The sequence below is a fragment of the Chiloscyllium plagiosum genome, unplaced genomic scaffold, assembly GCF_037043375.1.
Source record: "Chiloscyllium plagiosum isolate Xiang-an unplaced genomic scaffold, Cpla_swu_hap1 HiC_scaffold_25, whole genome shotgun sequence".
NCBI classification, from domain to species: domain Eukaryota; kingdom Metazoa; phylum Chordata; class Chondrichthyes; order Orectolobiformes; family Hemiscylliidae; genus Chiloscyllium; species Chiloscyllium plagiosum.
In genome coordinates this window covers 39,011,302-39,038,547 of record NW_028270163.1, presented here as the reverse complement: position 1 = coordinate 39,038,547, position 27,246 = coordinate 39,011,302, and the positions used below count along the sequence as shown (strand labels likewise).

The window sequence follows — 27,246 nt, the reverse complement described above, 5'->3', positions numbered from 1 at the left end:
GAGAAAAACCGTAAGGTCTGAAATGGCAAGAGGAAGACAAAAGTAATATGCTTTGGTGTAGGTCAATAGCCAAGATATGTGGACCAAAATAAGCTCCTAATATTAGTTAATATTGGGGATGGATGCATAATAAAGGCTCATTTACATCAAAATGTATTGCTGCCTGAGTAAAAAAATGTTCAATCTTTCCTTTGTCTGGCCTCTTAGCTTAAAAGTTCTAGCATTTGATAATCTCTTTTTTTCTTTTAAAATAAAAATCTAGCAAACTCAGTTTGACATAGGATCATGTGCAATTATTGGATAAGAAAGTTTTTCTTATTTTCTATAAATCTAATTTAGTTTGCAGCTTGTAGCTGGCATTAAACTAGAATGTGCATGTTAAACCACCTGATGAAGGAGCAGCACTTGGAAATCTGTTGGACTATAACCTGATGTTGTGATTTTTTTTTTAACTTTATCCACCCTAGTCCAACACCAGCACCTCCAAATCATGTTAAATTCTCTAGTTGCCAACTTTAAGCAGCGTTCCTTGAACCAACTGAAACTAAACCCTCATTAGGTGTGTTAGTCTTAGGAGCATATAAAACTAGTTAACTAATTTAGACTTTACACTTGTGTGACCTACAGGAGAATGCCAGAGTTAGGTGATTCAGGGAGTTCAGTGGAGGAAGGGAAATTGGTATTCTTTTGCTTTTGCTAAAACCTTTCTGGCCTTCAGGAATTCATCTTTAGTCAACAACAGGAGAAGAAGTTGGTTAATTGGTGACTACCTTAAGTGAGTAAAATTCATTTCCTTCCTAAAGTTCAGAATAGTACAGCAGCTGGTGGTAAGGTTAATAGTACATAATTATTATTTATAATTTATAGTTCTATGTTGCAACTCATTAAAAGTGACAGGTCAAATGATGTATCATAGTTACAGCATGTAGGAGTTCCTGGATGCCACTTGGGCCAGAGCAAACATATCTGTAGCAAGTGTTTGAAGTTCTACTAGTTACAGTTCAGACTTTGAGTGCAAGAGACACTGCAGCGCATCAGAGAGGGGGAATGTGGATTTTTACTTTTACTTAATGATATCTCTTACAGTTGAATTGTCTGATTTTGGTTATTGTTCAGAGACAGGAAAATGAGGCAGTAAGGAGATGCATGGAGCAGGAACATAGAATCCTCAACTTTGCAATTGTCTGAGCTTGTTTCAAATTGTTTGGATGAGAATGAAAACCTCCGTGAGATTGAGCTTACTGACTATGGTACCGTGGAAGCCATTCAAGAGGCTGGAATAAGAAGTAGTGTTGTGGTAGTATGGGATAATAGAATGGATGAAGTTAATCATTTTCTCTAAAGCAAAAAAATGGCAGTCTCGAAGACTGTGTTGTTTGTCCAGTGCTAGGGTTCTGGGCATCTGCTTAGGACTGGAGTGGGAGAGGGTGGATCTAGTCATTGATGAGACCCATGTAGATACCAATGCCATAGTCAGGACAAGGAAGCAAAGTGTGCAGTGTCAGTATGAAGGGCGAGATGCCAAATTAAGGAGCAGAACTTCTGCATTGTAACCTGAGCTTGTGCAAATTGGCACAGAGCAAGTCAAACTTCAGGAATGAAGAAGGGCCTGTGCCCGAAACGTCGAATCTCCTGTTCCCTGGATGCTGCCTGACCTGCTGTGCTGTTCCAGCAATAAAGTTTCAACTTTGATCTCCAGCATCTGCAGACCTCACTTTCTCCTGGATAGGAAGTTTCCAACTAAGCAATGCTGGGACTTGTGCTAACTGCATAACTAGGGACATAAAGAATTTTGGCCTAAATAGTGAAGATGAGTGATCAAATTTTTGGAAAATGTCTCCATCAAAGAGTAGGGGCCATAAGAGAAAATTATTAACATGGGAAATGATAAACAGATTGAGATAGGGAGGGATGGAGAGTATAAATCTTAAGTGTTGACCAACAGATAAAATAAAGCAAATGTATAAAGAGAATAAAAAGATAAAACTCAAGACTCTACATCTGTATTCACATAGCATTTAAAACAAAACAGATGAACTGAAAATAAACTGAATAAGCATAATCTGGAGGCATTACAGATTCATGGCTGAGGATGACATTGGTTCGCATCAGAGAGCGGCAGGAGCTGGGCGGAAGTGAAGGCAGAGTGCAAAGCCGGTCGGGAAGGTAAGTGATTGTTATTTGAGTGGGTGTGTTCTAGACCCCAGGTCCTACAAAGTAGGGCCTCCCTCCCTCCTCTAACCTAAATTAAAAGTCCACAGACTTGTCCCAAAAAGAGGGTCCAAGGAAGTTCCTGTGGATTGAAGAGTGAGGCTTTAGCTCAGGAGTCTTTGACAAGGAGGTTGAGTGAAGTGATTACACCACAGTTGAAGAGAGTGAAGACATGACTGCCAAGCTGGTTCAGTGTGCTACATGCTTGATATGGGAGGTCAATGACTCTGGTATGTCTGGCTCGTATAAGTGTGGAAAGTGTGTGCACGTTCATCTACTGACGGAGCATATTGCAGCACTGATGAAAGAACTCGAGGACCTTATGCTCATCCAAGAGAACAAGATCTTTCTGGACAAGACCTTTTATTACACCAATCGTACCAGAAGAGAGCAGACAATGAGGAAGGCAGAGAGGAGACAGGTGCACGAGACCCCGGGGGAAGTACCTGTCAGAAACAAGTTGAATCTTTTGGAAACAGAGGCAGATGATACTGCCAGTCCGCAAGGTGGCCAGGTCTGTCAATCAAACGTTGGCGTGGAGACAGAGCGGAAGATTCGGACATTGCACAGAGCCGTGGTAATAGGGGACTCCATAGTGAGAGGAACTGACGGGATTTAAGGATGATGTGTTGCCTTCCTGGTGCCAGGGTTAAAGACATCACAGACAGAGTGCAGGAAATCCTCAAAGACGAAAGTGAAGAGCCAGAGGTGGTGGTACATGTCGGCACAAATGATGTCGGGAAGAAGAAGAGGAACATACTACAGCGGGACTTCGGAGAACTAGGAAGAAGGCTGAAAAGCCGGACGTCCAAGGTGGTTATCTCTGGTTTGCTTCCAGTTCCTCAGGCTGGTGAGGCCAGAAACAGGGAGATAATGGACTTGAACATGTGGCTGGGGAACTGGTGCAGGAAGCAAGGATTTAAATTCTTGGATCACTGGGGTATGTTTTGTGGTAAGCATAAATTCTACAAGAGAGACGGTTTACACCTTAATAGGTTAGGGACCAGCATTCTGGCAGGCAGGTTTGCTATTGCAACACAGCTACGTTTAAACTAAGTAGCAGGGAGGGAGGGGACAAACTGGATGTTTAAGAAGGAAATTGGAGGGAAAATTAGAACAAGGGAAGTCAAGAAAGACAACTGTATCAATGAGGCAGAAAACTCAGAAAGGAATCATGCTGTAAGGTTGAGGGAAATAGGAGTTGATGGGAAGGATGAGGGCAGTAACAAATTAATAACACTATACATGAATGCACAAGTATTAGAAATAAGATGGATGAGCTTGAGGTTCTTTTGGAAATTGGCAGATATGATATTGTGGGGATAACTGAGATGTGGCTTCAAGTGGACAGGGCCTGGGAAATGAATATTCAAGGCTACACGTGCTAGCATAAGGACAGACTGACGGGCAGAGGGGGTGGGGTGGCCATGTTGGTAAGGGATGATATTCAGTCCCTTGCACGGGGGGGACCTAGAATCAGGGGATGTAGAGTCAGTGTGGATAGAGCTGCAAAATACGAAGGGTAAAAAGACCCTTTTGGGAGTTATCTACAGGCCCCCAAACAGTAGTCTGGATGTTGGAAGTAAGTTAAATCAGGAGCTGAAATTGGCCTGTCGCAAAGATGTTACTATAGTTATTATGGGGGATTTCAACATGCAGGTAAACTGGGAGAATCAGGATGGTATTGGACCTCAAGAAAGAGACTTTGTGGAGTGCCTCCAAGATTGATTCTTAGAACAGCTGGTGCTGAAGCCTACCAGGGAGAAGGCAATCCTGGATCTGGTATTGTACAACGAACCAGAATTGGTAAGGGACCTCGAAGTGAAGGTGCCATTGGGAAGTAGTGACCATAATACAATAAGCTTCAATCTGCAATTTGAGAGGGAGAGGGTACAATCGGAAGTGACAATATTTCTGTTGAATAAAGGGAACTATGGAGCTATGAGGGAGGAGCAAGCCAAAGTTCAATGGTGCAATACCTTAGTAGAGATGACAGTGGAGGAACAATGGCGGATATTTCTGTGTATAATGCAGAAGTTGCAGGATCAGTTCATTCCAAAAAGGAAGAAAGATCCTAGGAGGAGGTATGGGTGGCCGTGGCTGACGAGGGAAGTTAAGAAACATATAAAGTTAAAAGAGAAAAAGTATAACATAGCAAAGATGAGTGAAAATGGAGGACTGGGAAGCTTTTAAAGAACAACAGAGGATTACTAAGAAGGAAATACGCAAAGAAAAAATGAGGTACGAAGGTAAACTGGCCAATAATATAAAGGAGGATAGTAAAAGTTTTTATAGGTATGTGAAAGGCAAAAAAATGGTTAAGACTAAAATTGGGCCCTTGAAGACAGAAACAGGGGAATATATTACGGGGAACAAAGAAATGGCAGAAGAATTGAATTGGTACTTCAGATCTGTGTTCACTGGGGAAGACACAAGCAATCTCCCTGAGGTAACAATGGCTGAAGGACCTGAACTGAAGGGAATTTATATTTGCCAGGAATTGGTGTTGGAGAGACTGTTAGGTCTAAGGTTGACAAGTCCCCGGGGCCTGATGGTCTACATCCCAGGGTACTGAAGGAGGTGGCTCGAGAAATCGTGGATGTGTTGGTGATTATTTTCCAGAGTTCGATAGATTCAGGATCAATTCCTACGGATTGGAGGGTGGCTAATGTTGTACCACTTTTTAAGAAAGGTGGGAGAGAGAAAACAGGAAATTATAGACCAGTTAGTCTGACTTCAGTGGTGGGAAAGATGCTGGAGTCTATTATAAAGGATGAAATTATGACACATCTGGATAGTAGTAACAGGATAGGTCAGAGTCAGCATGGAATTATGAAGGGGAAATCATGCTTGACTAATCTTCTGGAATAATTTGAGAATGTAATTCTGAAGATGGACGAGGGAGATCCAGTAGATGTAGTGTACCTGGACTTTCAGAAAGCTTTTGATAAAGTCCCACATAGGAGGTTAGTGAGCAAAATTAGGGCACATGGTATTGGGGGCAAAGTACTAACTTGGATTGAAAGTTGGTTGGCTGATAGTAAACAAAGAGTAGTGATAAACGGCTCCATTTCGGAATGGCAGGCAGTGACCAGTGGGGTTCCGCAGGGATCAGTACTGCAGCTTTTTACAATATATGTTAATGGTATAGAAGATGGTATTAGCAATAACATTAGCAAATTTGCTGATGATACAAAGCTGGGTGGCAGGGTGAAATGTGATGAGGATGTTAGGAGATTACAGGGTGACCTGGACAAGTTAGATGAGTGGTCAGATGCATGGCAGATGCAGTTTAATGTGGATAAATGGATCCTTATCCACTTTGGTGGCAAGAACAGGAAGGCAGATTACTGCCTAAATGGAATCAATTTAGGTAAAGGGGTAGTACAGAGAAATCTGGGTGTTCTTGTACACCAGTCAATGAAGGTAAGCATGCAGGTAGAGCAGGTATTGAAGAAGGCTAATAGCATGCTGGCCTTCATAACAAGAAGGGTTGAGTGTAGAAGCAAAGAGGTTCTTCTGCAGCTGTACAGGGCCCTGGTGAGACCACACCTGGAGTACTGTGTGCAGTTCTGGTCTCCAAATTTGAGGAAAGACATTCTGGCTATTGAGGGAGTGCAGCGTAGGTTCACGAGGTCAATTCCTGGAATGGCGGGATTACCTTACGCTGAAAGACTGGAGCAACTGAGCTTGTATATCCTTGAGTTTAGAAGACTGAGAGGGGATCTGATTGAGACATATAAGATTATTAAAGGATTGGACACTCTGGCAGCAGGAAACATGTTTCCGCTGATGGGTGAGTGCCGAACCAGAGGACATAGCTTAAAAATACGGGGTAGACCATTTAGGACAGAGATGAGGAGAAACTTCTTCACCCAGAGAGTGGTGGCTGTGTGGAATGCTCTGCCCCAGAGGGCAGTGGAGGCCCAGTCTCTGGATTCATTTAAGAAAGAGTTGAATAGAGCTCTCAAGAATTGTGGAATCAAGGGTTATGGGATAAGGCAGGAACAGGATACTGATTTAAGGATGATCAGCCATGATCATATTGAATGGTGGTGCAGGCTCGAAGGGCAGAATGGCCTACTCCTGCACCTATTGTCTATTATCTATTGTCTATTGACCTAAATCTAGGAGGATACAGTACACTTAGCACTGATGAGAAAATAGGAAAGGTGAATTAATGGTCCTGTTAGTTAATTATTATGTCAGCACAATAGAGAGGGATTACCTAAGTTCAGGAAACCAAGATGTGGAAACAATTTGGATAGCAATAAAGAACAATAAAGGCAAAAAATCAATTATGGGAGTGGTAAACAAGCCCTCTAACTGTAGGGTGCGGCATAAAGGAAGAAATGATGAAAGCTTGTCAGAAAACCACAGCGATAATCATGGGATATTTCAATCTACATACCAACTAGAAAAGTCAAATGGGTAAAGATCGCCTAGATGAGAAGTTCACAGAAAATTTTCAGAATAGTTTCTTCAAACAGCATGTTCTGGAGCGAACTAAAGAACATGCTAAACTAGACCTGGTATGGGTTCAATGAGATGGAATTACTTAATGATTTCACAGTTTAGATACCTCCAGTTAGCAGCAGTTGTTTGAATTTTGCATTCAGTTCAGGGAGAGAAAAGAATGCGTCCAAGACTATTGTTGGAAATTTATGTAAGAGCAATAATGAAGGCATGAAAGCAGAGTTGGCTAAACAATTTCCAAATGAAGTTAAAGGATAGGTCAATTGAAACACAGTGGCAGATATTTAAAGGGATACTTTAAGATACGTAGGATAGATACATTCTAATGTGTAAGAAAAATTCCAAAGGACTAACCAGCCTGTGGTTGACAAGAAATATTAATGTTAGTATCACACTTGAAGGAAAGAAAAAGTAGATAATTGTCCAACGATAAGTAACAGGTCAGAAGACTCGAAAGAATACAAGAAATAGCAAAGAATGACCGAAAATTAATAACGCAAATAAATTAGTACAAAAGAAAGCTAGCCTGGAGTGTAAAAATAGTATGAGTTTCTTTAAATACTTACAGAAGAAAAATGTAAATAAAGTGAGTGTTAGTCCCATTAGGTCTGAAAATTATGAATGTAATTCCTTTATCAAAAAGGAAGAGAATCTACAGGCCAATTAGCTTAACATCATTCATGGGGGAAATGTTTGAAGCTATTATTATAATAATCTATTAACATTAAGATTATTATTGTTAACTATTATTAATAACAAGCTATTGTGAAAGAGATTATAGCAGTGCACTTGGGTAAGATGAGGATTAGTTTTGTGAAAGGGAAATCATGTTTAATGAGTTAGTTGGAGTTTATTGAGGAAGTAACGTGCTGTGAGTAAGGGAGTACAGATGGATGTACTGTACATTGATTTCTAGAAATAATTTTAAAAGGTGCCATGTCAAGGGTATTTGCATAAAATAAAAGCTTATAGTGTAGGGGTAGCTTTTGTCATGGATAGTAGGTCAGTTGGCTAACAGGAAACCGAGACTGCTCTGCTTTATTCAGGTTGGCAAGATATAATGAGATGTATGCCAAAGGGTTTGGCACTGAAACCTTAACTGTTTACAATTTATATAAATTATTTGAATGAAGGGACAGCAGGTATGATTGTTGATGACACATAAATAGTTTGAAAGTAAGTTGAGATGGGGACATAAAGGGGTTACAAAAATATATTGATAGGTTAATTGAGAGGGCAAAAATGTGGTAAATGGAATATAATGTGGGAGATGTGAAATTATCCATTTTTGCCTGAAAAGTGAAAGAGAAGCATTTTATCTAAATGGTGAAAGACTGAAAAGTTCAGAGATTCAGAGGGATCTGCGTGTCCCCATGCATGATTTGCAATGGCTAGAATGCAGATACAACAAATAATTACAAAATTTAATAGAATATTATTATTTATCTCCAAAGGAAATTGAATGCAGATGTAAGGTGGTTCTACTTCATTTATACAGGGCACAAGCAAGACCGCATCGGGAATATTGTGCACTGGTCACCTTATTTAAGGAAGGATGTAACTGCATTGAACCGCTTAGAGAAGATTTACGAAACAAATACCTGGAATGGGCACATATCCTTGTAAGGAAAGATTGAACAGGCTAGGCTTGTATCTGCTAGAGCTTAGAAGAATAAGAAGTAATTTATGCAAACATTTAAATCAACGTCACCCATTTAAAACAATGATGAAGCCTTTTGTTTCTTTGAGGATTGTGGGGCTTTTAAACTCTTCCTGAAAAGATGTTGGAAGTAAAGTCCTTGAATGTTTTTAAAATACGTATAGAAAAATGCTTGGGAAGCAAAGTGTTGAACGATTATTAGGAATCATTAGGAATGTGGATTTGAGGCTGCACTCGCACATCGGCTGTGATCTTATTGAATGGTAGAGCAGGTTCAAATGGCCTACTCCTCCCAAATTGCATGTTCGGATGGATGTATAAAAGGTTGCTTTTTTAAAGAGATACTGATTTGCAGCACTTATATCAGTGTGTTTTTGTTTCTAAGGTTATGTATTAAATATGTAAGTCCTGTAGCACAAATTGTCTTTTAGCATTTTATTCTATTGTTGGATTAGAAAAAAAGACTTGAAATCTTACAACGCTGTAAATCTGTTGTTTCCTGCTCATTTTTTCTGTATGAGGAAATAGTTCTTTTTGTGGTATTTTTGTGCATTTTTTTTGTTTGTTTATGAGTTTGTGACTTATTCTTTTGTGGAAAGGATAAAAATGAGACAAAAACATGCAACAAACATTTTCCTACATAATGCTCAGGATTTGCATTACTTTGCCCCAAAGTTCACTGCAGTCCAAAACCATATTTAACATAATGACAGCTGCTGAAATTTTAAAATATTGTTGTTAACAACAGCTAGGCTCTAGTAGCTGTTGAATAGCTGAACTGAACAGTGTTCGTAAATGTTTCAAAAGACCATGTTAATCTCCAGTAATGGGCTATTGTGTGTATGAATTGCAAAACAGGCTGTTTTAAAACAAGTTTACCTAAAATTAATTCCAGAGAAAGATGAATTCTGGTTTATGTTTCCATTTTTTTGAGGAGGGGGAAGTAGTGGTGCTACTCAAGGTCAAACTGCAGTAGTGCAGTTTTATCAGAGACATATATGTAACAAAATAAGTGGTTACATTGTCTTTTCCCCAGTGCAAAGGTCAAGTGGTGTGCTGCCAGTCATGGACAAAAAAAGCCATAGTAATTTGTAGACTGAAGAACTAAAGCATTCTCTTCCACCTTTTTGTGAACCCAGCAAATTTTGCTCTAACTGATCATCATTTTTCTCCATGGATTTATTGGAGAATAAAGCAAAGCCACCATAAATTGACTTTAAATATAGCTTTTTTTATTTATGTAAATAGAGGTAGTGTAATTGTTCTCACATTAAAATCCTTGAAAAGACAAATCTCATTCAATCCTATTTGTTTTATCTGACACATTTTCTTCTTCTTCCCTATAGGCACGGAGCCTTTTGTACCAATTTCGTCTCTTGCCTAGAATCCCCTGCAGTCTACATGACTTGTGCAAGCTGTGTGGGACCGGAATGTGGGACAGTGGATACATCCCAGCTGTGGAGTGTACATTGAATCACTTAGAATTTGATGGCTGCCCATATGGAGGGACCTCTGCTACACCATCTCCAAAATCAGTACAAGAAGGCAAAAGAGGGGCAAAAGATGTTTTCACCTTCCTGAGATAGTCTTTTGAATTAATCATATTTTATGCTGAAATCTACAGTCATTTACTAAGCATTGTTTTTGAGTTGGTTTACTTGATAGAGACTGAACTTGATTACTTAGTAGCTATATATATATTTTAGTAACTATGAAACTAGTATTGGTACTACTTTTATCACAGGACTGTTTTGGGCATCCTTGAGATTGATATAGTTGCTCAGACTTGATTTTAGTTAATCCAATGTTTCTGAACCTAGGTGGTGTGAGTTGAAATGGAAAAGCTACATAAGAAAGGAGCTGATTTTGACCCGAGCACTTTAACCTGGAAAAACATAAATGGATATTTTGTGGATTTCCTCAAGTAGCTTAAATATTGTGTTTGATTGGAATCATTATGGAAAAGAGAATCGATTTTCATACATTTGCAATATTTATGATGTGTTGCAAAAAAATGCAGTTTTCTCATTGAAAGCTCTGTGAAGGTATAAATATGCAGTTTATTAGACAAATCCCATTCAATGAAATGTTTCATTATTGATTTAATTTTTTTTTAATTTCTGGAACCAATCAATGACAGTATTCTCTGTAAACATTACTTGGTCTTATCCCTATCAAAAAACAATTCTACCTGAAATTACATTCTTCTTGGCACAAAATTAGCTAAATGATTTGCCTTTTTCACACAATGCCGTTACCTTGTTCTATACAGTCAACTGAACTACAGCCAATCTGTGCATTTGTGACAGTCTTGAGAATTTAGATAGTCTTGTAAAAGTAACGCATAATGGAACTGTCTTTGATAAAACTGAAGCACCTTATTTATCAGATTATCCTGTTTAAATTGCCACACCCTGTTACAGTATAAATATCATTAATTGTGGAACCAGAAAACATCTTGAAATCTGTTAGCATTTCTTATTGTACAGTTAGACACTACTTTCCATTTATCAAAGCATCTTAAGTCAGTGGTTCTTGAGCTTTTTTAGTTGAAACATATCAATAACACTCAATATGAAATGTTTCATGAAAAGTGTGTTAATAATGCTGAAAATAGATGTTTTCTTAACAGATATCAGCGAGATGACTGTGCCTGTTTCTCACTGCAATCTGTCAATACTTAATGTTTGACAATGACATTCGTAAGTTATTCTCCAATTTGAAATTAACCAGTACTTTTTATTTTTAAATGCTGCACTCATTTCTTAACATTGTTTTGTAGATAGTTGAATTCACAGGTTTGGCCTTCTGTTTGGACATAAAATTCATAGTTCTCTTGTCTACAGTTGAACAATGCAATTCAAACCCGTCCTTTTTCAAGTAATGATTTTGAAGATACAAAATAGAATGTGCCACAATTACTTACAGCTTAACAGCATTTTTTCTTGCAGCACCATGCCTACTGCTTACCATGGTATCAATACTATCTATGCCAACAGCAACTCGCTACTCCTACTTGAGCAATTTTGATTCCACTAAATTATCCAGTTACTTGAATATTTCTTCAGCTGTTGAAAATTCTGGTAAAGCCTCATAAACAAGAAAATCTTTCAAAATGTTCCCTACTAAATCATAGTGCTGCAGTTGTCTCATCCAACTGAACTGCAGACTGCTCGCATTCACAAAGCTGTTCTGCTTGTATCTCAATTTTTTACCAACTGTGCCATGGGAAAGTGGTGTGGCCTTCACTTTTGTGCTGCCTCTTCAGAGACGTCACTTACACATTTTTAAAGCAGCTGGAACGATTAGCTCCTCTCAGAATGCTTTATCTTACTTTTAACAAACCAAAACCCTGTGCAAAAGGATGTTTTCAGACCCTTTTCCAGAATTCATCTGATATTGTCATTTGAGTTTTCTAACTACTGTTTTGCTTTTATCATTCAAATAAGTCTTTCAATTTATCTGCATATTCCAGTGAGGTATTGCTTCAATTTTGCATGGTTCTTTACTTCATTGGATAATAGTTCTTTAAGTACACAACATATTACAGCCACACATTACTGGATTCCTTAAATTCAAATTCTGTGTCACTCTCTTTGTACTTTCTATTCCACGTAAATGGATTCAGTATTGTCCATGGTTTCAGGTTAGGTACTTGAGGCCATTTTAAATACTTTTCTATCTTAAAGTAATTTACTCACTGACTGTCAGCTACTCACCAGCTTCTTTAAGGGTACCTGTGTTGTGCAGAAACAGACAATGGCCAGATTGACATACCACAAAAATATTCTATATTTACCATATATTTTATTTGTTTTTGTATTTGCTCTACATGACTCAGAATTTCCACGATGCAGTTTTGAGGAGTTTTCAGGTACTTGAAACAACAGGTCACTTTTGCAGTTGAAGATGGTAATAGATCCAACTTCAGGAAAATGTCATCCTTGTGAATTTTCTTTGAAAGAAACTCTTATCTCCTGAATAAGGCTGAACTGACGTAAAACCCACCACCAATTTTGTTAATTATGGTTCAGCATGTTGTGCTTTGTGTTGTACCCCTGTACTACACTGTACCTCAACCTTCTTCATTGAGTCATCCAGTCTATTCACCCACGTACTCTTGCAAATGTAGCTGTGGCACTCCGTTGCTGGCTTGCAGTAAACTGGTCGCTATTCAATCTTTTACTCTGAACCACGACAGAACCTGGCCACTGTGGTGTTGCAGGTTACCCACCTTAAGGTCAGCCCTGTTTAGTTAACACATTATTTTGCAGACCTTGCCCAAAGGTTACCGATGCTCATCAGATCCAACGTCTAAGAGCCATTTAATAGGGGTTGACCTTGCTCTTAAGTTCTTGCAAATGCAAATACTGTACTTACCTTTTGAATATCTTAATCGTATTAGTTTTGCATGTGCATTCTTGCCATTCAAATAGGTTGTCAGTGAAAGAATAGATATATCTACAACTTGGCAAACCTGCTTCTGTAACCTTCATGTAACATACTCAGACTTTTAAACTATTGTTTCAGTCGTCCAGTATTTAATGATTTTATCAACTAATTTTGATCCCAAGCAGCATCACCTCTGACTTTAGCTAAACAGGTATGAAATTGTGGCCCCCAAAATATTGTGACATTTCTGTCAAGTTGAACCTTCTCTCAATGAAAGATAACATCAGATTTCAGTGTTCAGGTAAGTTTTGGCTGACAATAGCAATGAAAACCATTTGAGGCAGCTGCCTTCTAGACAAAATAGCATTCTGTCGTTTTTAAAAAAACACAATTATAGTACAACCAAAGAATAGAATCCACAAATAATTTCTGTAGCTGAAAAATTCAAATCTACTCTGAAGAAATAATGCACAATAGCATATCGGAAGCAAGGAAGTAACTGGAACAGGTATGTCAGTGACTTTTTAACCCAGTTACTGCATTCACATTTCTTTTCTGGATTCCCCAAACAATTAGTCTAAACGGGCATAATGGGACTTGTAACATTGTACGTCCACTGAACTACTTAAAGGGGTACTGCAAAAAGTATGAATTATGGACATAGAGAAACAGGAAGCAGTTCAAAGTAATGAATTCCCAATATGGCAAAGTTGCATCTCCACTCACAGATGCCTCCTTAGACTTCACACTGTAATATCCAAGGGATTGTGGGTAGATGCTTCTCCCTATAGAAAAGAGGAGGAAGCTTGGCTCAGAGACAAGGATGTGGGGCTGTGTTCCTGGATGTAATGTGGGTAAGAATTTAATAACATAATCAGTTCTGGAAATTTAATTTCAATTAAACATTTAACCACATCCTAAACTGTGCATCAGCTTGATCCCTTTGTTCAGCCTTTGCAAACCTTCTGCACATAATGTCACAATTTATCTTCCAAGTGTGCCCATTCTTCTATGTGCATTTCTTCATATATCTATTTGACAATTCACTACTGACACACTTTTTTTATTTTAGTGCAAAGTAGAGCTGCTCCCTCACTCTGACCCTCAATAAATGTTGTTCATCTCTCTGTTTGACATTCCGATACTCTTTCCTATATGTCACTTCTTGCCATCCTTGCTGTTGAAGAGAGCACAATACATTAGGTAAAGGTGAGCCTGCAGTCATAATGTTACTGGCAGCTGGAGAAAAGTCTTTCTTAGAACAATGCTTCAGCTTAACAACTGACAGGTTTCCAGAAGTGTGGTGATAACACACTGTTGGTAAACTCTTCAACATCAATTAGATGAAGGCTTAAACCAGTATAACAGCCACTAATGTAACTACAGTATGATTGATACACAAGTTAATGCTAACTATGAAGAAGTAGTGCAACAGATATGAGCATTGACATGACCTTGTAGGTCTTTCCATGGGCAAAAATATCATTGTAAAGAGTGACCATCTATCTTCATGGAGCATCACGTGCAACAGTCTGATTTGTGAATGCAGGTCCTCACAAATGGTTGCAATTTTATGAAACACAATTAGTAAAATTCTGCTCCCAATTCTTCAGTGTTTCACAACACAATTCTCTAAAAGTTGATTGCTAGCAGGGAAATCAGTTGGACCATGAAAGGTGACATGTAATAGAGACTGTGCTCAAAGTGCTCCCAGTTAGTGCCCCATGTAATAGTTGGTACCCAAATGGCTGAGTCTAGCACTACACAGATGGAGGTAGGGAACAATCTTTGACAGAACCCTCTTGAGCTTTAAAACCCAAAGGACACCTGCCAAGAGCATCTGAGCAATGCAGCCAAGAGCTGAAGTTGCCTGCCTCCTTACAGCTCTGCTGAAGCGATAGAGTTTGTACTACTTCGGCAGAGCAGAAAAAGGCAAAGCAATAAGAGATTACAATTTATAGTTGTACAGGGATATGCACATGAGCATGTTACACAATGTTATACGAAGTTGCTGCTTAATTCTTAAGTTACATAAAAAATTAATACTTGCACCAGTTAACAACATTTTCAAAAGACTTGACAGGGTGGATGTCGATAGATAAACAGAAACTGCTGCAGAGTCTCTGGACTCGACGTTAACTCTGCTTTTTTCCCGCAGATTCTGCCAAGCCTGCTGAATTTCTCCAGCAATTTCTGTTTTTGTTTCAGATCTCCAGCATCCGCAGTTCTTCATTTTATTTGGGTGTAGATAGATGTCTTCCCTAGCTGGTGAGTATAGAGCCAGGGGATGCAGTCTCAGAATTTGAGACAACCATTTAAGACTGAAATGAGAAGACATTTCTTCACTTAGAGTGGTGAATTTTTGGAATTCTTTGCCTTGGATGCATGGAGGCTCTATCAATGACTATGTTGAAGACAGGATCGATAGATTTCTGGGTACTAATGACATCATTGGATATGTGGGTAGCACACGAGGAAAACATTGAGGTAGGTGGTCAGCCTGATATAACTGAATGGTGGAGACAGAAAAACTGCAGATGCTGGAATCCAAAGTAAAAAAGCAGGAGGGTTGAGGATCACAGCATGCCAGGCAGCATCAGGAGGTGAAGAAGTCGATATTTTGGGTTTGTACTACTTCAAGAATTTCCAAAACATCTCCACCTCCTAATGCTGCCTGACTTGCTGTGTTCCCCCAACCCCTTCTTGTTGAGAATTAAATGGTGGAGCAGGCTCGATGGACAGAATGGCCTATTTCTGATCCTTTGTTCCTATTTCACACCTTGATTGCTTTTGTCAGCAGCCTGACAAGTTCCATCTTGTGATGAATGGTAGGACAAGACTAAATTGAGCAATTGCTGTTAGTGAAAGGGAAGTTTTGTTGATTTGTGCTGCTTGTGTTGGAGGCAGGGATGCATGGTGGTTGGTGCAGTGGTGTAATAACATTAGCGATCAGGTGGGCTATTAATAGGCCCTAACTAAATCTTGATTTTATGAGGAGGTCCAGAACAGCAGTTACAGCTACTTGTATCATGGTCACTTTGCATTTCTCCTCTTATATGGCTGCTCCTGTAGCTGCAGTCGTTGCTAGTGAGCACTAAAGGGTGATTATAACAGTCAAGACACCTGAATCTTTCGCATCCCAAGTACTTGCTCCCAGACATATCTTGTACTCATGTGGCTTTGGTTCTGGCACTCATGACTCCTGTGAGCAAGGAAGCAGCTGTGCAATGTCAGTACTTATGGGATTTTTATTTGCTTGTTACATTTTAGTTCCCTCATTTGCTGCTGTTTTCTTGCTGCTGCTGGAGAGTTCCAGGAAACCTGAGACACCTGTGCACCCACTGTTAGAGATGAAAAACCCTGTTAAAATAGCTGTTAATTACCTCTTAAGATATTCATATTGGCATCCTGCCTCCCTCCAGGGCTTTCTTGCTCGAGTTGAGCATACTGTACTTAAAAGTAGGCAAGTTTAAAACTAACTTCACAATCATGTATTATAGTACTTTTAACCATTCACTGTTCCCTTACCATTTCACTCTACAAAGTTAAAATTTCATCTTTTGTCTTTCAAAGCACAATTACTTCACATCTTTCTGCTCTCAGTATTATAAACATTATACAATACTACCCAGTCACTAACTTGTATGACTACTGCTGGTCATTTTAGAACTCTATCATCAATCAGAAATTGTTTGTGAAATCTCTGGAAAATTCTGGGGAATCATTTCAGTTTGGTTGTATTTTTTAAAAAAATATTTAATGGTGTTTGAGAGGATAGAAGTAATAGCAGCCTAATTCTAAATGGCACAATTTGAAAGCATGGGTACTGCGACCTTGACTGGTAGAAATGTCAGACACACGCTTATTATCAGAATCCTGCAGTTTCAGTTTAAGTGTGCCCACAAAGCAATGCTGGTCTAAATTTGCATTTTAACCCTCTAGCCACACCCAGAAAGCATTATTCTAACGTAGCACATTTTTATTCCTTGTTCTAACTGGGTTTATTTGGAAAAACATCAGGGTTCAATGTTTGAACTTGTAATAATTTACACATTTCCAAGTAACCGTGGTTATCTTCAAAAACAAGTGTTTGTAGTGTTTTAGGTAGTTGATGTTTTGAGGCAACTTAAATTCTTGATTGTCAAAGTAACTGTGGTAGCAAATAGTTTGTGTTCTGAAAATATAAATATCAATGAAAAAAAAACAAAGTATTGACTATAACCAGTTTCAATTTTAGAAGTGATCAGCATGATTTTATTTTGCCATGATTCGTTTGGATTTAAGTCACATCCTTGTTTGTGTGACAAATGAGATCTTGGCCCTTCTTTCCAAGTTGTCCAGACAAGTGGGAGTTTCTTTTGTAACTTTAGTTGGCTGTATTTTGCCAAACTAACAGCAGTATATTGGTGATGTTTTCATAAATCCCTAGAGCGGAATGTTTCCAATGTAGTGGGCAGTTTAGAATTTTAGTATGCATTAGTTATAACACTAAGTCTGTTTTGTTTATGAATTGTGTTTGTGTTTTTTACTTTTATTTTTGATCCTATCTGAGCAATGCCCAGAGATTTTTTAAAATTAAAATTTAGAAATTTAAAAACATGAATATATTCAATTTCAGTGGCCAATTTAATGATCTTTCTTGTAGCACTGACAATGTGACTGCTATAGCCAAACTAAAGCAGGTGAAATAAAATAATCATGTTGTTCACTTCAAAATATTCACTGTCACATGTTTTCACTCTCTCTCCAGTCATAGACTGCAGAACGATAAATGCGATATTGATTGATTAAAAATTGAGGGAGGAGTGTACAGACTGATTATGTACAGAGTTTGAGATAATTTCAAATGGTGATTTAAGTCACTAAAGGGGAAATTGAGTTCTACTTATTTATCGTTGAAAGAAATTTTGTTATTCTGTAGCAGAGAATTCTGGAACATCTTCAAACTGTACTATTTTGTATAGTACATCAAGGTGTTTTATTGTAATATTTGGGAAGTGTGACTTTACCCATTCGGTTATTGATCAAAGTTAGCAGCAAACTTGTCAAGTTTCAGGTAGTATTCTGAGTTTTAGCATATAATGTCAACCTTAGAGAAGGTTGGGAAGGTGGGTTGCTGATTGCTTGTGTTAGAACATTATCCTTTCATACCTGAAGTTTAAGTTGTTCGCTGTGATGGTGGATGATAATGGACTGATTAATATTCAGTCTAGGAAAACTGGATCTTTTATCTGATATTACCTGTTTGACTACACTTATTGGACTATGAGCATCAGCTGGAAGTTGACAGATATCAAGTTTAGAAAGGCTGTGTGTTTTTAGGAGCAATTTTACTTGTCCATCTTTGGATTTGAAATTTCTGATCACTTTTAGGCTGTCGGATTCAAATTTGTAATGAGGTTTACTTTGTAAATAGCATGTCTGTAACATTATTTGAAATTGGGATTGGCGGTGAAGTCTGAATGACAAAGGTGGGTATTTGTGAAAAATTACTCTGATCTCAAAAGATTTAGTCTTGCGAAAGAAGCTTTTAAAGGGATTCATCCAACAAGCTCAGCCCATTATTTATGGTTCTTCTTTTAGATTCTGATTCTGATTTGCACATTTTAGTTATTTTGTAGTACTTTGCATTTCTTGATCTTTTAAAAATTAACATCTTGACATGATAATGACTTTCCCATACATATAGTTTGTGGTAAATGTCTAGTATAAAATGATGTGTGGAATTGCCCCCTTAAATGCTGTGGATACAATTTCAGTCAATATGCATTTACAATTCATCAAAATTATGAAGCAAGGATCTTGTTATCATCCATTCTTTTCACATTTTTATTAACACTGCTTTCATACTATAGTTAATAAGCATGTAGTATGTTACAGTAAATTCTCCAGAACCTATGTAGAAGTCATGCAAAAATGCATGCCTTAGTAAGGGGAGTGTGGTAGTGATCCTTTTTAAATAGGGCTCATTAATAAGGGAATAGTAAATGACATCTGTTCTATGTCTTGGACATTATGATTTTTCAGAAGGAAATTTTATGTGAACCTAGCTAATACTAATTTCATGACAGAATGGTTGGTGGTGTTTGAGGGTTAAATAGACGTGAAGTGTGGTATGGTGTTAGTTAGGGTAGGTGGAGGGCAATGGGATTGCTTCCTAGGGTCCCTGGAGTTCACAAGGTCCTATCCAAGTTTCTGTTCCCACCCATCCATTTTGATATAATTCCTGCCTGTTTTCAAAGGGATACACTAAGGTATTTGAGTGCCAGAAATTGGAGTTTCTTCACTCTGATCTATCCACGTGGTTTCCCTTCCAGCTACCTGAACATATCCCCTGAATTAACTTTAGACCATAACATTTTAAATCTTTCCATATTATAATTTGCATATAGATTTAAATTTCTTTTGAAGACAGTGTGAAATATTGCAGCTTTCCAGATTTGCGTACTGCATTTTTTGAATACTTCAAAAAATTCAGTGCAGTATTTGCCTTGCTTGTAGACATGACTTGCTTAATGATATGTTTATGTAGGTCTTTAAGCCAGAGTGACTATTTTACTCAGGAATTCATACATTAGGATTGCATCTTTGCTGTAGAAAATCTAAATATGACATATAGTAGTACAATTTAACCTTTTTAGACTGCTGTTTTTCTTGTCAGTGCATTGGAAGTCATGCAGTATAGGCTAAATCGAATCCAAAATATGTTTTGTCAAATGGAAATAGTTTTTTGTTTTCTACCATTTTCTCAGTTGCCCTAGTGGTGTTGCAAGGGCACTAATTTAGGTAATTATGTAAATGTTATTGTCAAGGCTTCATTGGCAACAAATAAGAAATAAAGAAATACATTTTTTAAATAAAATATGTAATTTAAATTCTGTTAATGGGCTGGATGATATCTTGAAATCATGGGGTAATTTAGAATTAAACTGAACCTGGATAAGTAGCATGAAGGCATTCTTTGTCAGAGGATATTAAGAGTCCTAAATGAAAGTACTAGTCTCAATTCACTTCCTAATGAATGAGAGTCCATTGCATAAGATCGTCTTAGTTACCAGCTTGTCACTGTGCTCAGAAAATAATAGTTGATGATGTTGTTAGGTATTACTATTATTCATGACATTCATATATTTACATTTATGAACTTCAGCAGCATTGCTTAAAGTATTCCTGGAAATTGTCGTCAGCCTGAGAGAAGGCAGAATGTGAATTTGACCCAACACACAATTTTGTGAACAGGGCAAGCATTAAGAAATTTAAATGCCAACTTGAGATTTGTTTCAATAGGTTCTTGTCAGCATGCTGTGTTACATTGGCACAAACACTCATAAGAAACATGAATCTATTTTAATTTTATGTAGGAGTTGGGAAAAGACAAACAAGGAAAATTGCAAGTGGATTAGAGTTTCCAGGTGCTGTGTGATGTATGTGGATTTACAGTACTATATATTTCATTTACAAGTGATTCTTGTTCTAACTTAAGTCCAAGGTATTTTATGTCGAAGCATTACGTTCTGATTCTTCCAACACAAAGAAAAACATTTTTCCCGGCCCTACCACTGTCGTCTAATCATGAAATGTTTTTTCAACTGCATTCAATGTAACTTGTTCCTGAGAATGTTTCAATAGAAGCTGATTATATTCAAAAGTATCAGTGCAGTTGTAACATCAACAGCAGTGAAGGTGTTGAGAATGACTGACTCATTTTTATAGTAGGGGATTTGTTTTGTCCTAAAGACTGCAAGCCAAATGCTAAATCTCAATCTACATATCCTGCTCAATGGCTTGATGTGTTTTGCTGAAATCTAAATACAGATCGATATTTTACCCTGTTTCAAGATAAAATCTAGATTATGTTACATTGTGAAGATGCATTTTTAGGCATTTGGGCATAAATTTGATTTTGGAATGCCTCCACTTTAAAAATGGAATATACTTTGTATTTGAGCATTCTCTTCCTTTGAAGCAAATATTGTGGTCAGCAGACTGTATGTCTGTCAAATGCTGCTTGGGGGACCAAAACAAAGCTAGTGGTTTTAGCAAGTTGGTACTGAAGCTTAAAGAGAGCATGGCTCTTGATTCACATAAACATGTAAAGAGCTGTGACCCAATGCTAATTAAGCAAAAGATATTTTCTTTCATGTCCTACTGCACGTTTCTCCCTTTTTAATTAAAATACAACAAAAGCTTCATTTTTCTAAACTTGCTTACAGTAAATATCCCTGAACACCAAAATAAATCTTTTTGAAGTGATTATTTTGTTTAAACCATATCAACTGTTGCAAAATAGAACTTTGAATAATTGACAGAACCAAATTGCTATTTTAAATAAATTGGACGTACTAATCCCTCTCCACTTGCTTGTTTTTAAATTAATGCATTGTGGTATTTCCATGGGTAAAACTACAAAGTTACCTCTTCAGAAGTGTAGTAGTGGTATACTACTTAATTTTTCTCATAACTGTCAAGTTGCAAAAAGTTATTACAGCTTGGTCTCTGGTTGCTTTGCTTACAATAAAGTATAAATCTGTTACGATATTCTTCATACAAATAATTATTCCCAACATGTGCTTCTGTCAAACATTTGAGTTCCAAAATAATGTATCAACAATTTTTATTTGATTTTCCATTGTACTTTTATCACTTCAATTGTATAAATTGATATTACTATAGTTATAGAATTCTTCATAAACCTCGTGTAGGTAAAGTTAGTTTCAACTATTTGACTTTATGCTATTTTTGGATTTATTTGATGTTTTTAACAATCCCTTGATGATCTTGATAATTGCTCAGGTATGCTTTGCTGAACAACTCTCACTTGTAAAATGGGCATTATTAATTAATTAATATTATTTGTTATGTTATGTCCAAGTTAATAGTATTTACCTCAATAAGATTGTATTAGGAATATGGTGAAGTTGAAGTCTAGTTATAGTTCGTGGTCCCTCTTCAGAACATGTCAGAAGTAATTTTGATGAATCTCGCTATTGCAATATTTTGAAACATTGGCTGGCTTTGGTTTGTGCTAGTACATATATATCAATGAGTGAATTATAAATCTATTCTTTGTTTTATTCATTTGGTTCATCACTATTATTAAGAACAATAGTTTGCATAAACAAGCCTAAGTGAATGCAGTTCCGTTTTAACAATTTAGGTGTATAGTTATCTCAATTTTGGTAGCAGTTAAAAATAAAAGTCAACTCCACAAGGCAATTGATCGAAAATGCAATATTTGAGGAGTTTCATTTACTGAAGATCTAAATCTTTAATTCGGTTTAATCTGAAGGATCTTCGATTGGATTCAGTAAAGAGATCTTGATATATTGGGTCAATGGGCTGAGGAGTGGCAAATGGAGTTTAACATGGATAAATGTGAGGTATTGCATTTTGGTAAAACAAACAAGGACAGGATTTATGTAATTAAAAATAGAACCTTTGGGTAGTGTTGTAGAACAGCGAGATCTAGGGGTTTGGATACTTAATTCTTTGAAGTTTGCATCACATGTAGACAGGGTGGTTAAGATGGCGATTAGCATGCTTGCCTTCATTGCTCAGATGTCTGAGTACAAGAGTTGTGACATCATATTGAGATTGTACAGGATGTTGGTGAGGACTCTTCTCAACTAATGTATCCAATTCTGGTTGCTCTGTTATAGGAAGCATATTATTAAGCTGAAGAAGGTTCAGGAAATATTGACAAATATGTTGCTAGGAGTAGGTTAAGTTATAAGGAGAGGCTGGATAGGCTGGGACTTTTTTCACTGGAGCATAGAAGGTTGAGGGATGATGTTAGAGGTTTATAAAATCATGAGGGGTATGCATAAGGTGAATGGCAAGTATCTTTTTCCTAGTGTGAGGGATTTCAAGACTGGGGGCATATTTCTAAGGTGAGAGGAGAAAGATTTTTAAAATGACTTGATTGGCAATTTTTTTGGTGATTCATGTGTGGAATGATCTTCCAGAGGAAGTGGTGGGTGCGAGTACAGTTACAGCATTTAAAAGACATTTGGATAGGTACATGAATAGGAAAGGTTTGGAAGGATCTGGGCAAAGCGCAGGCAGGTGGGATTAGTTTAGTTTGGGTATTTTTGTCGGCATGGACTAGTTGGATGAAGGCTCTGTTTCTGTGCTGGATGAGTATATGACTCCATGATTGCAGATGTGTCATGTTTTAACAGTCTTGATCTATTTTACCTTATTTCTTAAAATGCGCTGAATTTAGCACATAGTTTGGTGATCCATTATTTGTTAGGTTCAACATTAGTGGTAAAGAGTAGAATCATAAAACTAATGCTGGAGCTCCTGCTTTGCTGAGGCAGGGGGTGCACAAATCAGAGCAACATAAGAGGGGCAATTCTGCAAGTCCTGTTCACGTTGGTTTTGTAAAGCCTTGAGGTGACACAATGACAGAAATTTTGAAACCAGCTGGTTTAATTGGTTATCAAACAGTAATTTTATTCAGCAAATTAGTTTATACTTACAGCTGCAGAGAATACTTTAGAGTATATGTTGAGCAAATTTTGTGGTGAGAGAACCAAAGAGACTATCTTGTAGATTTTTTTTAGCATTGCGAAATTAGTTACTCTATAGCAGTACCATTTCCTCTCCTTGTCCTCCTTATATACCATCTTCAGTAGCTTAAGTTATTATTAAATAGGTCAGGGTCCATCTACTCCTCCCAGGAGCCCACAGTTTACCATATTAGTTTTGCTTTTCTAATCGCTAATCACGTCTGGCCTCTTAGTTAAGGATATTTTACTTTTGGGATTGTTAAACTGGTGATCATTCATGCTTCTCATATTAGTGGAACATTGCTTATGATTTTTTTTATAAATCATTATCTTCATGTACTCTGGCTTTTACCAGCACCTAGTGTGTGCTGCATAGATTTAGGAATGTAGGAAATGGTACAGCTGTATAATGGGGAAGTGTTGTATTTTCAGAATCGTCATCTTTAATTTTGAAGAAAACCATGCACTGTTTGTGAAATGCATAGTCTGTTCTAAAGCAAACTATATGAAGATATAAAGCTAAGTGCAATACTTAAAGGTTTAATGTACTTTATCTTACATTACCAACCTAACCAATGAAGGATTTGTTGTCCTTTGTGCCAACATGTTTTATACACAAAGTACTATGCCTTTGAAATATGAACTGTGTGCACAAAAGCCTCACAACCATTGATTCTGTTGAAGTTGGCACCACTGGTTTGTTTGTGACAAGACAGAATGCCATCTACATTATTTGTAAGTTTGCATTAATGTTCCTTTTGATGTTACCAAAAAGCACAATTGTGAAACAAATTCTTAACAAGGCTGTGCTCTTCCTTTGACCTACATTTGAAAGTTGACAATAATTCATGCATATTCATTTCTGTTGTATAACCTATTTATAGACTTCTGTGATATAAAATATTTGCATTTGTTCAATGTGGAAGAAGGTTAAGGCTAAGACTTTTCCATAAATCATACTATATGCCTCTGAATCTTTACTGAAGATAATGTCTACTCTAAACATGGGAGGAGACTTTGTTTATATTCAAAAGTGGTTTTGTTTACATTTGAAATTTTCTACAAATTCACCTCTCCCTCAAAATATTGGGTGAGAGTGAAATCTTCTCTGATTCAGTGATGAGGGGCCTGGCTGTCTATCTGCGTTTTAATCATTTCAATCCCTTGGTCTTAATGAAGCAGTAAAGCCCTTAACTCACAAAGCAAAATGTATGTCCTTCCTAAAATAAAGCAAAGTACTGCAGATACTGGAGATCTGAAATAAAATCAGAAAGTGTTAGAAAAACTCAGCAGGTTTGGCTGCATCTTTGAAATGAGAAATAGAGTTAATGTTGAGTTTAGTATGACTTTTCTTCAGAACTGAATTAAATTAATCAGATTGGACTCAACATTACATTCTTGTTTCTTTCTCCACTGATGCCACCAGACCACCTGAGTTTCTCCAGCACTTTCTGAATGTATTATCACATTTCCTTTTCCATTTGATGTTAAAATATCTTTGATTATAAATAAATAACTTAATTGGTATTTGGACTATTTTAGTCACTTTTAATTGGGGCATTAATTTTAACATTTTATGTTTCGAGAGATTAAATTTTTGCACTGGCCAGCAATAAGATTTTGGTTTTAGATGTACCTTTTAACTGTGTAAGTGGGCTTGATCTCTCAAGAACTAAGCTGTGCAACTTTTACATATTCTTCAATCACCATTAAAATTTAGAATTAGCTGTTCAATCTCAGGCTTTTTTCTTCCAAAGAATAATGTGAATCTTAAATTTTTTGATTTGGGAAATAAAGTGATGGAAAGTTTTATGGTCTTGGTAAGTTTCTTATTGTAATTTGTTACATTCATGCAGCATTTGAAATGAATTAAAATACTTTTCCTAGTGGGAAGCATTATTAAAACGTTGTCTTTATTCGATTCACTATGGTAAATGCTGATGGAGGAAATTATTCCATATGATAGATTATCCCTCCATAGAAAGTGGTGACTGATTTTCCTCAATTCTGAGCTTGCATTTCACTAATTGCTCCTCATCTTACAGTTGAAGTTTAAAGTTAACTTCCTCCAGATTTATTACTTCTAGTTAGCTTCCTCTGTTTCCTTTCATTCAATTCCTTTCAAGGCTGAATGGTTTACGTTCTTTCTAACCAGTTCTCATTAGTCAATCCTCTGACATTTGAGATCAACTTTGTTGTCTTTTTCTGTATTACCCCTGGAACATGATGTTTCTTTTGCACCTGGGTAACTAGAACTAATTGCATTCCTCAAGGTATGACCTGAATAAATCCCTGGAGATGACAAACATGACTGCTTTAGAGTTCTAGCAGTATGGCTCAGCATACTTCTAGTTTCATTGTTTATTGGTCCCCTCACTGATTCAGCATTATCCATAAAGTTAATGTCTCCTCTTCTTGCAAAGTATAACATTTAGTATATTTTCTTTCTGTTGTCTCTCTGTAAATGCTGTCAAAATCCTAGTATTGTTCCCTGGGTCTGACTACTAACCCCACCAATTTCATATCCAGTGTATTTTACCAAATTGACTTTCATTTCTAAATCTCAGTTCCAGCATTGTTCATTACATTCTATTCAGTAAGTCTCTCAGCCCAACATCATGCACTGAACTAGTAGTTGCTACTATTCCTTGTCAGCCAGTTTCTTTCTTCTATCATCCAGGATGCCTACTCTATCAAGAACTTAGTCAACCTTTGTGTCAGAAAGCTTTTAACTATGCTACACTGTCAGTTGGAGAGACACAAAAGAGTTGAACCTCTCTCTCATCTGAAACTATGCTGACTACCAATTACTAGATTTTTTTATATTTTGTTAATCCTCTGGATTGTTTGTAGTAAGTTCATTTTTGGAGTACATGGGCTCCAAATTGCAGGCTCATAGCTCCTTGAAAGTGGAGTTTCAAGTAGATAGGAAATGAAGAAGGCATTTGGTATGCTTTCCTTTATTGGTCAGAGTATTGAGTACAGGAGTTTGGAGGTCATGTTGCAGCTGTACAGGACATTGGTTAGGCCACTGTTGGAATATTGCGTGCAATTCCGGTCTCCTTCCTATTGGAAAGATGTTATGAAAAGATTTACAAGGATGTTGCCAGGGTTGGAGGATTTGAGCTAAAGGGAGAGGCTGAACAGGCTGGGGCTGTTTTACCTGGAGCGTCGGAGGCTGAGGGGTGACCTTATAGAGGTTTACAAAATTATGAGGGGCATGGATAGGGTAAATAGGCAAAGTCTTTTCCCTGGGGTCGGGGAGTCCAGAACTAGAGGGCATAGATTTAGGATGAGAGGGGAAAGATATAAAAGAGACCTGAGGGACAACTTTTTCACACAGAGGTGATACTTGTATGGAATGAGCTGCCAGAGGAAGTGGTGGAGGCTAGTACAACTGCAACATTTAAAAGGTATCTGGATGGGTATATGAATAGGAAGGGTTTGGAGGGATATGGGCCAGGAGCTGGTAGGTGGGACTAGATTGGGTTGGGATAGCTGGTCGGTATGGACAAGTTGGACTGAAGTGTCTGTTTCCATGCTGTACGTCTCTATGACTCTATAAATGTGTCCCCTCTATGCTAACAAATCAAACACGCTCTCATGGCACATTTCTAGTTTTGGGGAATAAAAGTATTTTTAATCAACATGTTCAGAGATGTTATGTCACACCTCTGGAGCAAGTGGAGCTTGCACCTGGACCTTCTAGCCCAGAGATAGGTAAATTACCATGCAAGACCCACATTTCAAGATAGAGATGGTCATCAGCTCTTTTCCATAGAATTCACCTTTGGAGGAATGGCAAATCTTTTTACTCATTGATTTTAGCCACACCTTTATGAAGAACATGCAAGGAATTATTTGTACAATTCCATACACTCATTCCAGCATTCTAACAACCCAACTAGATCAGATCCCATCTTGATTAATAGATCTATAGTATTTGATAGAGTAAACTTTGTTTGATGTTCTTTAATGTTTTCCAGTGTCCTC

General features: G+C 37.5%; 1 protein-coding gene across 4 annotated transcripts in view; it reads left to right on the top strand.

Moving 5' to 3' along the window:
- Positions 1 to 25,062, top strand: part of tbc1d16 (TBC1 domain family, member 16) — a 144,892-nt gene extending 119,830 nt beyond the window's left edge. For all 4 annotated transcript variants that reach the window (XM_043714802.2, XM_043714800.2, XM_043714801.2 and 1 more), the window contains one exon: positions 9,694 to 25,062. In XM_043714802.2, coding sequence (XP_043570737.1) covers positions 9,694 to 9,933 — 240 coding nt within the window. In that variant the 3' untranslated portion in view covers positions 9,934 to 25,062. The remainder of the gene's footprint in view (positions 1 to 9,693) is intronic.
- The last annotated feature ends 2,184 nt before the right edge of the window (positions 25,063 to 27,246 follow it).